This window comes from Anas platyrhynchos, chromosome 29 (assembly GCF_047663525.1).
Source record: "Anas platyrhynchos isolate ZD024472 breed Pekin duck chromosome 29, IASCAAS_PekinDuck_T2T, whole genome shotgun sequence".
Lineage (NCBI taxonomy): Eukaryota > Metazoa > Chordata > Aves > Anseriformes > Anatidae > Anas > Anas platyrhynchos.
The window spans coordinates 198,449-214,929 of NC_092615.1; the positions used below are offsets into that span (position 1 = coordinate 198,449).

A 16,481-nucleotide genomic window follows, 5' to 3' on the forward strand; every position below is an offset into this window, starting at 1 on the left:
AATCCTATATGTCTAGTTGCCACCATGGCGTCTCTATATTTTAAAACCCTTCTCAGCCATTCTCCAAAACTGAGAACTATTATTTGTACAGCATGCTGTATATTACATATTATACTGCATATTATACTTCGTATTTGCCAAAGCAGATTTTGCTTCTGCGCCTCAGAGTCCTGATTTTCTGAGCAGGACCAACCCTGTCAGCTAGGTCAGTGTGCTTCACGCTGAGATGCCCTGCAGGGCACTGGAATTGTCCAGCCAAACAGAAAGAGGGGAAGAAGAGGAAGAGGAGTGAAGAAGAAATACATGCACGATTACCACGGCTTTTAGGAACAAAATTTATTCCAATTTCAAACAGAGAATTTATTTCAGGAGAAAGATATGAAAATCAATTTCCATCAGATATTTCTGTAGTAAGGGTTGGTGCCCAGCAGTCAGAGTTGGATCATTCCAAGAAACAATCACACTCCTAGACTGGAATGAGACAGTTTGGAGCCTGAATAGAACCTGACACTGGGCATCGTATTCAGAAACTCCTTTACCCTACCCTCTTCCCTTCCCCCACCCCAACACGCACAACAATACATGCATTGCAAATGACAAGGTTTAAAAACAGCATTTTATATAGTATCTTTTTAAATAGGATAATGTTTAAATTGTCTTAAATCAGGATCCTATAATATACAAGTATAACCAAATAATTTCCACCACATTGGCACTTGTAAAGAGTCTCTGGCACTACTAAAGAAGGGGCATTGGCACAAACCATACTTTTTTTTTTTAAAAAAAAAAAAAAAAAAAAAGGGTGCTGCATAACACACTTTATCTCTGCTGGACTTTAACAACCCGGGCTCTGTACAGTACAATACAATGGTCAGCACACTCTGGAAGGTTTTTGTTTTTTGTTTTTTCCTTCTGTGTGTGAGAGTGTGTTCTGTTTTTTAAAAAACCAATAAAACACATGAAGAAAAACCATAGTTGAACGCAAGGCCAACATTGCTAGGAAGCAACAACAACAGACCAAAGAATCCAGCTCCAGGAAAAGGGGAGACGGGCAGGAGGGGCTGGAGCGATCTGACACGCCAAAGCAGGAAGGAACTGCTGGCTCACCAGGTGGCCAATCCACACAGAACGGTGCAAAGAAATGGGATGGTCCTCTCCTCACTGACTTCAAGTTTCAAACTGGTTCAAAGTACATTGGTTTCTTCAGCAGAACAAAAATAAAAAGTGCACAAGGAGCAGAGGTTAGCCAAGAGACCACTTCCTCAGACTCAGACTTCAGATTCCCTAAAAGAACCCAATGCCACCTCTTGTCTGAGCTCAATCCGTTACCTTGACCCATGGAAAGTTCTGACTGGCCTCACTTTCCGAAAAGATGATATAGGCAAATTGGTTTAAGGTTTGGCACTTTCTCTAGGGCAGGCGTTTGCCAAAGGGCCAGCCAACAGAGATGTGAACCAGTTCTGCAGGAACACTTCACTGGCCAAGCTGGAGGCACACGAGCTACTACTTGCTAGAAGCATGTGCCAGCACTGGCGTCTCCTCACACACAGCACAGACTGCAGACAACTCCAAATTACGTGTGTAAGTCTGACCCATTCCTCCCCTAACTGAAAGCAAGGTTTCGGGAACACAGGAGTCAGCCATCGCATAACATTTGTCCTTCCCCTTTGCAGTGATAATCATCACACCGGGCCAGTTACTGGGCCAACAGCTACACCAAGCACCTGGTCAGCAAGGTACAGCACACGCCTAAATCTTGTGCTGCCAGCCTCCCACAGTTCTCTACCACATTGCAGATCCACTCTGCAAGAGACAGAGAAGCAAAGATCCCTCCCCCTCTGCCAGGGCAACAGCTCTTGGAGGAGGAGAGCACTCAAAACCAAAAAGTTACTGATTCAAGTGGGAAGTACCACCATCATTCATCTTGGAAAATACTTCTGGCAAGTTATTTCCAAGAGCCTCTATTTCTCTGTGCCAGGCCCATTGCTGGCAATAGTTGTAGTGTGAACCATTTACATGAGGATCAAGGAAGCAGAAGAGGCTGGTGCTGCCATCTGCTTCAGATGAACAGCATTTAGAATACACGTAGATGACTATAAACTCCTCTTTATAGGACAGTCTCTACAAAATGGACCATTTTGGCATAAAGACAAAAAAAAATGCAATAAAATTGATGCAAAACTGTCTGACACATGGGAATCCCTCTCGTTTCTCCCAAATGTTAAATGGAGTCCAGAGCATGGCTAAAGAGGTGCTGTATTCCCCTCAGCATCACCACTCTGTCAGACTGGCTCTTCAACTGTTGGTCCCATGGCTGCTGTTCCAGCTTAAGCTCTCTGATCGCACTTGGCAGAGCTTGCTTTCTTCTGTAGTGCTCTGAGACATGCAGAGGCTTCCCTCAGCTATTCTGGACAAGAAGGGCCTAAAACCAGAATTACTCAAAATAACATCCCTCCAGATTTTAGTGTTCTAGATCAAAGCATCTTAAGGATCTTGGACAGTAAAGATCTACTCTTACATGATGTGTAAAACACTGATGTAGTGCTCTGTCTACAAAAGAGACAAAATATCAACAGCCCCCTTCAACAGTGCAGTCCATTTAATCTTTATCTACCGGCAGCCTACTAACCTTCAAGGGGGCAAACTGGTTGATCCAGAGAATTTGGACCCAACGCTACTTTCTGGAATTGAAATAGAAGCATTAGTGATAGCTAAAACACACAGGTCCAGAGGTGGGTCAGGTCTGTTTCCTACTCACTCCTTGTCTCGCCTCTGCAGTTGTCATCCAGGCTAGCGTTATTCATCACGTTTCTCCACTTGCCTTGGTGCCTGGAAAAAGCTGTCTAATGTGCAAAGGCTCCACTTCCTTCTGCTTAGTGGATGGAGTTTTATTTGGCATCTAGAATCCAGAATTACTTCCACCCCTACCTTCCACTCACACCGGCAAACCCTGCTGCCTCTGCCTCTACTCTCCAGCTAAACGAAAGTGCAACCACAGTAGGGCTTTCTGGATTCCATAGCAGCCACATGCTCCAGCCACGACTACTATAACTCGATTATCACATGCACCCTGGAGCAAATATGTGTGCAAGTCCTCCAGAGAGGATCCATACTTCTCTGAAGAGAAACACAGCAGCATGTGCCTCGGGGGAATGCATAAACAGGAAAGAGAAAGTTGCCACTCCCTCCAAGAGCTATCCACAACCTTTTTAAGTAAGAACTCTACCTACGTCCTGAAGTCTGTGACCCACCAGCTCTGGTCCTCCCTAAAAATCTGCAAGCTGGACAGGACTGAGGAGTTCTTACAAATCCATTCAACACACCGGCACGAAATGCAATAAACAAGGCTTGTTTGCTACTAGCAGCAAGAAAAAAACTAGAGGGTGGCACAAGACTAAGATTTTCAATCCAGCCAAAATCTGATGTTTAATTGCCACTATTACTTAGTGTGCTTTTGACATTTGCTGCATAGAGAAGTTGCTCACTTGATGTCACGTACTCTGCTCAACAGAATGGAGAGTTACTCCCCGCAAACTGAGCCTCATGTGTGCGCACATGCGCTTGTGGTGTGGGGGGATGTGTGTATGTGCGTGAAAAAAATTAAAATAAAATAAAAGAACAATTACAGTCAGGCACTTCCCCAGGCTCAGCAGCTATTGCTCCAAGAGCATCCATCATTTGTAGTCCATGAGCAAAATACAGCAACATGTAGCAAACTACATATAGAACATCAATAATTTAAAAAAAAAAAAATCACAGTCTCCATACCTTTGATAATTGAAGAAAAAATAGCTCAGAACTAGAACATATAAAGAATGGAAAAGTGATGGCTTTTTTTTTGTTTGTTTGTTTTGCCTTTTTTTTTTTTTTGCACAACAGTTGGAGAACAATTGTTCTTCCCCAACATTTCATCACAGTGAACCATGGAGCGTGTCCTGGGGAAGGGAAGGGAAAGGGTGGGAGGGAAGCAAGCAGGATTAGCAAATTACACCAGAGGCACCCTATAGCACGAGGCACAGGGACCAGTAGCAATCCACACTCCCACAGTCCAGTGAATTCACAATCTTGGCTGGAAAGTTATTTTTTCTACATACACCATGGGAATGAAAAGGAAAAAAAGTGGCTAAGCAACAAAGGAAAGCTTGAGATGAGACTGCCTTAGCTGTTTGGCAAAAATTAAGAAGTGAGCAAGGTGCTGAAGAAATGAGGCATATCCCCGTTAACTGTGAAATAAAAGCAATTTGTTAAAAGTATGAAATCAGCTACTCTGTGGACAGAGACATGAGACTCCAGGATAACACTGAGCACTTGCCACTCCACAGATCAGACAATTTGCAATCATTACATCATCAAAAATTAAAACTTTTTTCCTGTCATGTTTAAAATTTCTTTTTTTTTTTTTTTCCCCTGTCTTTTCTTCACAATGAATCCTCTCTAGGGCCAAGAACAGAGCAGGTCAAACCAGGTTGTATTCCTTCAGGTTGAGCTGTAGGATGGTGTCCTTGACAGCTGCAAAGACGAAACGGATGTTTTCTGTGTCTGTGGCACATGTGAAGTGAGAATAGATGATTTTATCGCTGTCTGGATTTAAATCCACAAACATCTTGAGAATGAACTCACGGGCTGCCTGTGCATCCCTCTGCGGGCCTGCAGCAAACAAAGAACAGTTAACAGAGTTGTGCTAAGCACATCCCCTGGTGTGAGCCACCAGATTACTACTGGTACACTTTTTCTTATGGGTTCCATGGCTATAAAGAAGAAATTATGATCACTTATTGCATAAGAGTCCTAGAACCTGAAATATTTTATGCTCTTCACTTACCTAGACCAAAATCTTTTTCTGACATTGAGAGTTCTGACAGACACCAATGCATTACTTCAGACTGCACTTAGAAACACAGAATTTGGTATAACCCTGTTCGTGCTGCTTCCGTTAGATAACAGATACTTGATACATGTAACACAATTACCTCCTCTGGTGTTAGGATCTATATTTCTCCTTAATATATAAATGGGTCTTATGCTCTGAAGGACACAACTATGCTAGGCGAACAAAGGTCATCTTCAGCCAACTCTGTAGTCTGGCTGGTCAACTGAAAGGAGGTATGAAGTGGAAATTCTTGTCGCTATTTACTTCATATTGCTGACAGTTCCTCAGAAAAGTCACCTTTTCTGAGTCACCACACTGATATTCCTTTCAGCGTTCTCACATTCTTCATGGCAAGGCCCATTTCGTGAGAGGTGATCTGATGGGCTACCTCCCACTCGTGAGCCATGCAGCATTCCTGGAACAGCTACAGCAATTACCAAGATGAAAAAGGTGAAAGTATATGGCACTTCCTAAAGTTGCTATCTTGTCTCCAGCTGTTGAATTATATTAGAAATAAGCGCTATTCGACCAATAGCCATAGGCAGACTGTGCAAAAAAGGCATGTTTTCCACCACTGCTGATTTCTGAGTGCCTGTGCTCTCAGACAGCAGGGGGCATGAGACTACAGAAGTGGGAGAACAACTGGTAAGAAGCAATTGCATTTGTCATTTAAAGGAAGCAAGCTGTTTGCAAAACAGCAATTCTGCCTTCACCATTTTAAGTATGTAACAACAGAGTTAATACATGACAGCACGGAAAGAAGTGTGTTGCCTGACCTCATGCTCCGCTACGTTCATTTATTTTCAACCCTGCACAGATGTACTACCAGAAGTGTAGAGCTGGAAACGTCATTTTGGCTAAGGAATTTTGTTTCAGATGGGAATTTCTGTTTCACATAGATATTGGTTTTCTACAGCTGCATACAGCTCCCTATTAGGAACTGAATGCTACCTGAGGTTTTTCAGCACCAACATGTGAACAGCTATTTGACCAGTCAGGTTCTCAAAATGAGGACTCAAATTGTCTCTTGACTATAGGGTTAAGATGCCCAGTATGCCAGTGAATTAGCACGTTTATAAAATAGGTTACATGCACAAGCATCCAGGTAGTCAAGTTCCATTATTTAAAGCACATATTAATGGAAAATAATTTTCAATTAATCATCTAGGAGAGGTTCATTAGATCAGATCTCTGTTATCTACGTATGATCAGGACATTTTTGTGACATCTGCTCATTGTAGGTATTCCTTTTGAAATTAGGAGTTTTTACCCCCATCTCTAGATCTGAGTTTCTTTAAAAAAAAAAAAATCCAACCAAACCACCCCCACTTCTCCTTCTAAATTTAGTGTTCCTCCTTAAAAGCCACTCACTCACCATCAAACTCTGGGAAATAGTCAACAAGATGGGAGTACAGGATCTTGTCTTCCAACAGATCCTTCTTGTTCAGGAAGAGGATAACAGATGAGTTTTGGAACCAGGGATAAGTGATAATGGTTCGAAAGAGAGCTTTACTCTCTTCCATCCGGTTCTGAAATAAGAAAGAGCAAGCAGTTTTCACAGATGAGGATCAAGATGCCTTTCTGCTATTTGCACGCGTAGACAGATCTGCATTGATCTAGCATCTCAGATACTGTACGCAGAATACTTTGGTCCCAAGTAAATTCTGGATCAAACTGATCAGGTAAACAGAGAGCAAATGCAATGTCTAATGGATTCAAGTTTCATTTCATTGGCAAGCCGTTAATATTAATGGACTTTTACAAATCATTTTACACTTTGTGCAGTTGCATGAGAAGACTGGCCATGGTAGTTTGTGAGATACTACCTGTTTTATCTAGTAGAAAAGAATAACTATATTCACCTTATGCAATTTTTGTTAATCCCTTAGCAGGCATAAAACTCAGTATTGCATCTTCCAAGAGACCAGTCACTATCTAATAAGACAGCAGACACAGCACAAAGTAATTCAGGTGAGGAAAAGAGGAACACGGGAACAGGTAATTTCATGATCACCCCTTCACATAGCACAGTACCTTCCAAGACACACAGGACTCCGCAATCGCAGAGTATTTCTGTATCATTTGAGAAGTACAGATAATTTGAAGGTACCATGAAGGTACCTTCAAATTTGAAGGTACATGAAGGTACATTTGAAGGTACATGAAGGTACCATGCTCCGCCCTCAGGGACATCATCATCCATTGAGGCTCATGTTCTCTTCATAGGAAGAACTGAAGGCCAAAACCAACAATTCTTGCTAATCCAGCACTTTGGTACTGACCTCCAAGAAGGCAGAAAGACCCCCTTTCCCGCCACCCTCCTGTAGGGCTCCCACTCTTTGGCTTACCTCATTATCAGACTCCACCAGAACTTGGTCATATTCACTAAGTGCTACTAAAAACATGATGGAAGTCACATTTTCAAAGCAATGGATCCACTTCCTTCGTTCTGATCTTTGACCTCCAACATCCACCATTCTAAGGAAGAGAAATACATACAGTGTCACAGAAGTAGCTGCAATTCTCCATCTGAATGCAGAGGACCAGCACACAATGAGAACCAACGCCACTCTTCACCATTCAAGATAACCTGGCACGGGGATGTAATAACACGCGCTTGCTAACAAAGCCATGAAGTTTACAAAGTATCCTGTTCCAGAAACATGTCCATCTCTTGAATTTGATAGAACAATGTAGTATCATATTCAAATTCCAAGTATCAGCATTACCATTTTAGTTGCACTCTACTCTGGTTTGTTAAATAGCAGTCTTGGATCTGAAAAGACAAATCTTTCAAAACTCTGGTCTGTCACATTAGCAAATTTGTTTTTTCTATTAAAGCACCTGCTTGTCTCAGAATTTCTCACAGAGCATACTTTAGTAACACAACTTTTCTTAGAACATGCTGTGTAACACTTACACACCTCAGCTTCTCAGTTCTAAGTACCACCTGGACAGTACGCTAAGGTTATTTTGAAACCTTTTACCTATTTCATAGGTCAGCAAACCAAAACAGGAAAAGTAACTTTTTTGTAAACCTGTAATTGAAAGGATTAAGGGACAGGATGAAGGCTTCTTTATTCCTCCCTTGTATTATCACTACTGTGGTAGACAAAGGAAGGGAGTAGTAGAGAAGCAGAAAAAAATTGCTTTGCAATTGAAAAGCATGTCGTTGTGCCCTTGTATGCCATGCTCACTTCCCAGCTTAAGCCTCCAAACAACCATGTATTGCTGCAGCAGCAGAGGCAGCAAGTTTTGGAGCCCTAGTCCGAGGGCACAGAAAACCATCTCTGAGGGCTGATCACATATAGGCATCACGTATAGTTTGCACAAGCAGCCTCTACTTGAAGGAGAAATTAACAGTAGAAGTTGCTTGAGCAAAGCATTTTGAGTCAAGCACCACCAAGAACAAGCTCACCACCACCACCCTGGCCACTCGCTGGCTTAAGCTACTGACAGTTCTCTCAGCTGCATTACAAGACACCACTTCAGCCCCAGGTGCCAGCAAGGTAATCCTTCCCAGGAAGGACAGCGATTCCTGATAAATGGTTAGATGTGCTCTAAAAATTCACCTTCTGTAAGGAAAAGCTCCAAGCCGAAACATCAACTTAAGCTACAACAAATGCTAACACCGTTCCCCTCAGCAGGTACTTCACAACACCACAGCACATACGTTCACTCAAGCCTCTCAACTCTGCATCGGGACACTCCAAATCAATCCAGAACTCATCTCTCCTGAACCTGTGTCATTCCTCTCAGTTCAGTGTGACACGAATACACCTTCCGTACCTGAAGATAATATTCTCTAGGTCAAAGGGGTATTCTATGATACCGGTTGTAGGAACTCTAACGCGTAGCACATCTTGCTGAGTTGGTAGATACCCTGGAGTAGCAATACGATCCACGTCGCTAAGATAGCTAAAAGAAGCACAATTGAAAAAGAAAAAAAAGAAAAACTACCTTAGGTTGCAGCACAAATACACAAATTTAAACACTGTTACATTAAGTCTTTGCCTAGCAAGAAAGTCACTTGAGCCATTTCCAAAATGCAATGTGAAAAATAACAAAATATATCTTTGGGGAACAGTAATTCACCTGCCATCCCTTTTGGAGGATAAACAGGTACATTAAGAACAACTTTATCAACTCTGTGTAGGTGTGTGGAAAACAGTCTTTACTACAGAAAAGGTTTAAGTACAGTGGATGCTTATGTTTCAGAATCGAGTTTCACCTAAGGCTCTGTTATTGAAGAATTTATGTATACAATCTATGTAGCCAGCAGAGACCATGCAACTTGTTTAAAACACATAGCAAGACTCATATGCCTCAGTGAGAAAGTACTATGTATTTTAAAGTAACTATGTCATGGAATCCACTGCAGCGTTCTCATCCTCTGAAACAAACTCTAGACTTCAAAATAAAAAAACGGATAGTTTTTATTTGTGATAGCATCGCTAGCATCTACCAGTACTCACCAGTGGTTAAGTACTTACTATTTAGCTGAGTCAGAAAGCTGATATTCTCTTCTCCTGTCATAACACTCTTGTATTCCAGGGTCATTCCACAATGTTTTAATTGCACTTACGTAGGGCTGCTCAAATGTCATGACCTTTTCTACATCCACTTCCCTGATCAGGACTGCATTGGCCTGAAGATTGAAAAGCAAAAACCAAAGCAAAAGAACTCTCAGATGAACTAAGTCCCTGTATTATGACTTCAAGGATCCACGCGCTGGCTGCAAAGACCAGAGGAACAATGGTAAACTATACACCTGAGACATCAGAGCTCCAGTTTCCCTAGATTGGTATTACATGGAGAATTTAGACTTCAATACGGTTGGGGTGGGGGTTATTTGTTTTTATAGCAGATGTCAGCAAAGTTCCACCAAAGAATCACAGAATAAAATGCAAAATGGCAGCAGGCTTCACCTATCAAGATGCTACACACCGTTAGATCTCTGTGTTTTGAAACAGCTTCCAAGGCAGAACATCCACTGGAAAGAACCCGACTGCCCAGCTTCGGAGGAGGCTAAACTACATTTGGACAACAGGCTGTTACGCTGGGTTTCTTTCTTTCTTTTTTTTTGTTGTTTTGTTTTGTTTTAGCATACTTCAGCCACAGTCCCTTTTGAGAGAGAAAATAAAAACAGCCACTCTACAATCTATAAGCAAAGGAAGGACTACAACCATCACAGCTGCCCTGGCATCCATGAAGTTACTATCCGTGCAAGTTTGCTTTCTGAAATTTTTGGTGCACTTGCAAGAGGAAAGAGCTTCTGCCTATACTAGAAAAAATAAAAAATAAAGCCAAGTTCTGCACTTTTCGTAAGTGAAAGGTGACAGACTATAGCTATCAAAGTGCCTCTGCCATGCCTCAGGGAAAGCACAAGTAAGGCAAGCTTCCTTGCACCCTGCCTGCTCTCAGCACTGATGCTGCAGAGCCTCCCTGAAGGCAGAAAAGGTTTTCAGACTTGGGGACTCCCAGTGTGACACCCAGTCCCTATGAACAGTTAGTAAAAATCAGCTCCACGCTACTGTGTGACAGAACAGATTAAACATGATTCCACTTAAAAATATTAGGACATGAAGCATTAAAGAAACAAAACTCCAAAAACCTAGCCTCTTTGTGCACCCTCAACACCCCCCTGCAAATAACTAAAATTAAGACCAGATTTTGCTGAAAAAAATTATCCCTGAACCCAAGGTAGGTAAGTCAAACCATAGAAACCTGACTCAAGCTGAAGCTGAGACCAAAACTCAAGAAAGTTAGTACCTTTGGTCAATGCTTATCAGAAGACCTGATAGCTTGCAGTAACAGCGATAACTTGAAACGAAGGTGTCCAGCATGTACGGTTAGCTTCCAGTTCAGAAGCAACTAGCAATTCATAGTGAAAACCCAGCACACCTACAAATGCTGAACCCTTGAAATAAGTAAACAGAGCCCATCTTCCTACCTCGTGTTCCAGTTCCTTGCTCCCACCACCCACTACGTGCAAACCATCCTGAGAACAACTTAATTTGGACAAACAATGATTCTTTCCCCCAGGCAGAAAGTTGCTTTATCCCTCAACACAACCTAGTAAATGGAGTCAGATATCAGCAACATATCATGAAGAGCTGTCCTTCTGCACACACGCCAAAAAAAAAGGGTAGAAGAATTCAGGGAGGTTGAGACTGCAGTGCAGAAGGGCACAAACAAGCAGGAACTTACCCGTCAGAACCCAGAACTCCCACTATCTAAAAACACGTGCAAAAATTGTGAGAAACTCACCTTGTTCTGTTCATATTTGTACAGAATCTTCAGGGTTTCCATGGCCCTGATCATGGACTGCATGGCAGTGAAGATGTTTTGATATACCAGCTTGGTAAAACCCTTTTTGTCCTCTTCAGAGTAGCCTGAGCCATGAATTATACGCATTTGCTTAATGAACGTGCTTTTTCCACTCTCTCCAGTGCCTACAGAACGCAAGAGAGAGAATTAATAACCGTTTCAAGCAAGGTTTGCTACAGAAGACAGCAAGCTTACATCCCAGCACACCCCAAGGTCCCTACTGCTGTACCCAAGAACCTGCTGCCCATCCAGGTGCTTTTCTAGGGACTTTTGGAGCAGCAAAAGACATCCTGGATGGCCCTGCTCGTCCCCACTGCAAACCCAGGAGCACGGCAGGCAGACGGCTCGTCCTTTACAGCAGCCTCCAAAAGCACCTTGGGTACTTATTCCAAATCTCACGTTACAGCCACTCCCCTGGGGCCTGCGTCAGGAGGCCCGTGCCCGTCACACCTGAGCTGTTCCCAGATCCCAGCGAGATGCTGCAGCCCCAGATGTGCTCCCGAGCTGGGAAATGCCGGGCTGGCAGCAACCGGCCCGGGGGAAGCTTCTTTGCATGGCGGGGAGCGCGCTGCCTTCCCCTGCTGTTTGGCACCTGCTGCTCTTGGCCATAGGGATTACACCTCTACGCAGAAAGGGGTCGAACACAACAGGAAAGTCAGCTCCAAGGGAGAAGAGACCCCACCATGGGACTCGCTCGCCCAACTGTCGTGAACAACCCAGTTGATGCATCTGCCAAGTCACTCACGCTACCATGCAATGAAACACGGTGCCTGCTCTTCAGGGCTGAAACGATGACCCTCGCCACGGCAAGACAGAAAGCTGGGGGCAATGCTCTGCCACAGAAACCTCCGAGGCCGCTCACAGCCTTTGAACATTGCCGGGTTCAGAGCAGCGACTGAGAGCACAAGGAGGGATGCTGCTCGCAGCTGCCCAGCCCTGGGCCACCGGCAGACTGCCTGGCGCAACCTCAGGCTTCTCGCCCTGGAGGAGCTGGGGCCAGAAGAGCAGGCGGAGGGCAGGGCGGGCGTCGGTGCCAGCCCCTGCTACGCCTGCCTCCCGCAGCCCACCGGGCAGCCCCCGCTCCTGCTGGCACGGCCCCAGAGAAGCCTCATTTAACTGCTGAAGGCCGACAGCTCGTGGGAACAGCAGGAACTTCATGATGTGGTATGTAGAAGGGGAAACGCCATGGGAGGAAGGGCTCGTGCCCTCACACAGGCTCGCTACGCCCCCCTCAGCGGGCGTCAGGGCAATGCCTGCAGGACACGCAGCTCCCGGCACTGCTGCCCAGGGGCGTGCGGCCTCGGCCCAGGTGCCACTGGAGTCCTGCGCAACTCATCCACCTCCGCTGGTGCGCCTGCTGGGAGCTCTGCTCGAGCCTGCACAGTTTGCCATCGCCGTGCAGCGCCTGCAACTCGAGAGGCAGCTGAGCGGGTCACTGGGAAGGAGAACTAGCGCCTGCCCCCCAGTAAGGGACAAACCCTTTCTGTCTCCAGGCCCAAAGCCCCGGCAGAGCCCAGTGCTTCCCCAGGGAGCCGCCAGGCACTCGCCTCGCACCAGGGCCTCGCGCAGCACCGCGCAGTCGCTACTCACGAGTGCGTCCTCAGTTACTCACATCTATAGTGCCAGGCTAAAAGGCAAACAAATAAATATGCTCAAATAAAGGCAGCCAGCACACAAATAGAAGCAGCATGTTTAAAATCAACTCTCCCCATCTCCAAGAACTGACAGATTTTTTGTCAGCCTCGTTAATAAGTAATAATAAATAACGCTAATTTCTAACACCGTTAGCACGCAGCAAAGCGTCCCCATCTCAGACAGAAAGCTGCACCACAAAGGGGGGGAAAACTGGAAACTGAAATCTTCTGTGGTTAAGCACACTGTGGTGAGAAATACTTCCTTGTCTTTTACCACAGCGACCAAAGCAGAGAAAAGAAAAAAGTGGTGCCTCAAAGCTCTCTGATAATGAAAACATAAAACAAACCTCGGTCCTAGGCATTTACCGGGCTTCAGAGCTTGAAAGCCCAAATGCAGACTCAGCCTGTCGCTCCATCACCATCCGCACTAACACTATTACTATTTTATTCTATTTTTCTTTTTAAAGGCGAGTCCTGCTTTTGTCTAGACCATAAACAATACCGAGCAGCACTACACCAAACCTTGTAAGCTCCAATGAGCGTGGCCTCCTGCATTTATCAGTACAATAACCTCATTTTTTGGTGTGACAATGGGGAGACAAGGAGATCGTTTGAACTCGTCATTTCTTGTGTCAACGCGCAAAAGCAACAGTTTCCCATAAATTACTAATGCCCCCCAATACCTGTCAGACACCTGTAAATACATTTATTCAGCCAACGGTATCCCAGGCTTAATTGCAAGAAAATCCAGGGTAATTTTATAGAAAGCATCCTTCCCCCTTGTCAACGCAGTAAAAAGACCGATGACTGCCCTACACCAGAGGCCAAGGTACAATACCTCAAATTCAAATTTCTTATTGCCGGGTTCATCACTGAACAGCAGCATTATTCTTCACTGCAAGTTTCTGTTTTAGGCTTTGGACTGTAACTAGGTGTAGAAGGAAAAATTAACAAGGCTTCTACAACGCAGGAACTCCCCCCATGCACACATCTCTTTTCACAGTTCGGAGTATTTGGAAAAGCCCCTCTCACAGGTACAATTGCTAACGGTTGTGAACAGAAGAACTCCACGTAATAACAAGATGGAAGAAATCCACAAACCCCTGCACATGGCGGTTACATCGAGAGACAGAACACCCATCACTGGCCACGACTTCAGGTGGGCAACGTGCAGTGCTGCGCCCAGTGCCGGGCAGCCAGCAAGCACAAAGGAAGGCTCGTCTTTCCAATCACCTCCCACAACCAGGAGCATCGCTATCTCACGTAGGTTTTATTTTATCTTATTTTTGTTTGTTTGTAAATCTAATACTGAATTTTATTTAACTGTATCTTCCATGAAAAAAAAAAAAAAAAAGTTTTCTTGAGCAACTTTAATTTCTTTTCTGAAGTGAGATCTTTTGCTCCAGTGGGATCTTCTTAACCCAGATGAAGCCTATGGCTCCAACCTATTTTGAAACAACTGCTTCTTTGGGATTGCTCTAAGGAAACACGAAAGCATGAGACCCATTGCCCAGCTTGCAAGAACCTTGCAGAAATGGACGTAGCATCTTCAAAGCTCACAAACTTCAAGCCACTGCTTTTTACCTTTCAGCTAAAGAACAGCAACGCGTTAACTGCCAGGGTTATCTTCACACCTCGTGAGGCTCCAGTTCATGGTACGAAGGAAAGGCCTGGCTTTCACGTAACCATCACCACCGTGCAACACGGCAGGCTTAGAGATATCCAAAGGACTGGGCAGGCAAGGCCTCACCTCACTTACGTGGAATTTTACACCTGCTTTTCCATAAGAATCAACCCAATTCCTCACCTGTGCCAGAGGGGCTCGCCCACCGACTGCAGACCCGAAGCCAACAACCTCCGCCCGCCAGAGCCACCTCGCATCTCGGGGCGGCGTTCGGCCAAGAGGCAGCATTCAAACACCGGCGGCGCTGAGCCACGGTACCCCCGGAAAGCTCTCGCTCCGGTTCGACTCAGGGGCCGCAGGGACGCGAACACCGCGCTCGCTCCCGAAGAAAGCCCCCCGAGAGCCCCGCGGGCCGCCCCCGCACACCCTCCCGGCCCCCGGCAGCCGCCCGCCCGCGCTCCCCGCTTCGCCCCTCCCCGGCCCCCGGTGCCCCCCGTTCCTCCGCGGCCCGGCCGCCGCCGCTCGAGGCCGCGCTCCCTCGCGGGCCGCCCCCACGTGCGCGCACCTCGCACCTGCCCGCGGCGCGGCCTCCCCCCGCCTCGAAGCCGCCGGCGGCAGGGAGCGAGCGGGGAGCGCCGGGCGGCCAAAGGGCGGCCCCGGCCCCGGCCCCGAGCCGCCCCGGGCGCCGGGCGGGGACGGCCGCCGGCTGCCGCCGCTCCCCGCCACGCCCGCGCCGCCGCCCGGAGCTGTCAAGCGGCGGCGCCGCCGCCCGGGCCCCGCGGTGGCGGCCGAGCGCGGAGGCCCCGCGGGCCGGGCCGGGCCCCGCCGCTCCTCACCCAGCAGCAGCAGCTTCAGCTCGCGGCGGGCGTCGCGCTTGTCCCTCCGCAGCTGCTTCTCGATCTCGGCGTTGATGCGCTTCGACTCCTTCACCTCGTCGCTCAGGCAACAGGCCATCATGGACTCCAGAGTCATGGTCCCGCCGCCGCCGGGACGCCCCCGCCCGCCCGGCGCCCGCCGCCGCCGCCGCCTTCCGCGCGGCCGGGACCCCGGTCCGGCCCGGCCCCACCGCCCCCTGCCCGCCCCCCCCTCCCTCCCTCCGCGGCACCCGCCCGGCCCCGGCCCCTGCGGCCGGGCCTCGCAGCAGCAGCGCCGCGGCCGCCGCCCCCCCCCCTCGGCGCGCTGCCCTCGCCCGGCCGCGCCGCCCGCCCGCCGCTCCCTCCCCGCGCGGCCCCGCCGAGCCAGCGACGAGCCGGCGCAACCCAACCCGCTGCCGCCGAAAACAAGCGCTGACTGACAGCCGCCCGCGCCAATGGGAGAGGCGGAGCGGGGCGGGGCGGGGCCGGCGCGGCCGGGGGGGCGGGGCTCCGCTGCGACCGGAGCGCAAGCTTGGTTGGCCGCGAGGGGGGGGCGGGCCCCGCGCCGCGCGATCCCAGGGCGGGGCGGGGCCGCGGGGCATTGTGGGCCGGTGGCGGACCGGGCGCGGAGCGGGCGGCCATGGCGGGGCGGGCCCCGGCCCGGGCCCCGCGGCTCGTTCGCGGCTCTCTCGGCGCTGCCGGGCCCCGCGCCCCGCCCGCAGCCAGGCGCGTTCCCCCCGAGCTGCGGCCCGCTTCCCGGCCTCCCGTCGCCGGCGGAGCTCGTCCCGTGGCGCCGCCTTCCTCCCCTCGGCCGGGGGGGGCCCCGCTGCGGCCCGGCTGCCAGCGCCCCCCCGCCCTGCCCCTGTGGGCCCGAAGGGGCCCTGCGCCCGCCTCAGGCCTCTGTTCCCGGGAGGAGCGGGGCAGGCCCGGTGAGGCCTCGGCGCGTTCCTCTTCCCGAGGCGGGCAGATGCACGCACAGCTTCCCCGATACGAAGCCTCTCTGAGCACTTCTCTCCCTGCTAGTGTTGGTTTCTCTTGTCCCGCCTGGTGTTGCTGTGTCCCAAGCGCAGCCTCCCCAGCCCCTCAGGTTACACAGGCTTTCACTCTTTCTGCAGGTGCTCCTGCTGGCGTTTCAGAGCATTTATGGACCCCCAGCTCCAACACTGCCC

The 16,481-nt window shown here is 48.3% G+C and overlaps 1 protein-coding gene across 1 annotated transcript; it reads right to left on the minus strand.

The window, feature by feature from the left end:
• Positions 1-318: 318 nt before the first annotated feature.
• GNA11 (G protein subunit alpha 11) lies at positions 319-15,542 on the minus strand. Its single transcript, XM_027472572.3, has 7 exons — positions 15,295-15,542; positions 11,141-11,325; positions 9,364-9,518; positions 8,660-8,788; positions 7,219-7,348; positions 6,246-6,399; positions 319-4,647 (listed from the first exon to the last, which is right to left on the minus strand). The coding sequence occupies exons 1-7, from the start codon at positions 15,428-15,430 to the stop codon at positions 4,457-4,459; spliced, it is 1,080 nt and encodes a 359-aa protein (XP_027328373.1). The 5' UTR covers positions 15,431-15,542; the 3' UTR covers positions 319-4,456.
• Between the last annotated feature and the right edge of the window lie 939 nt (positions 15,543-16,481).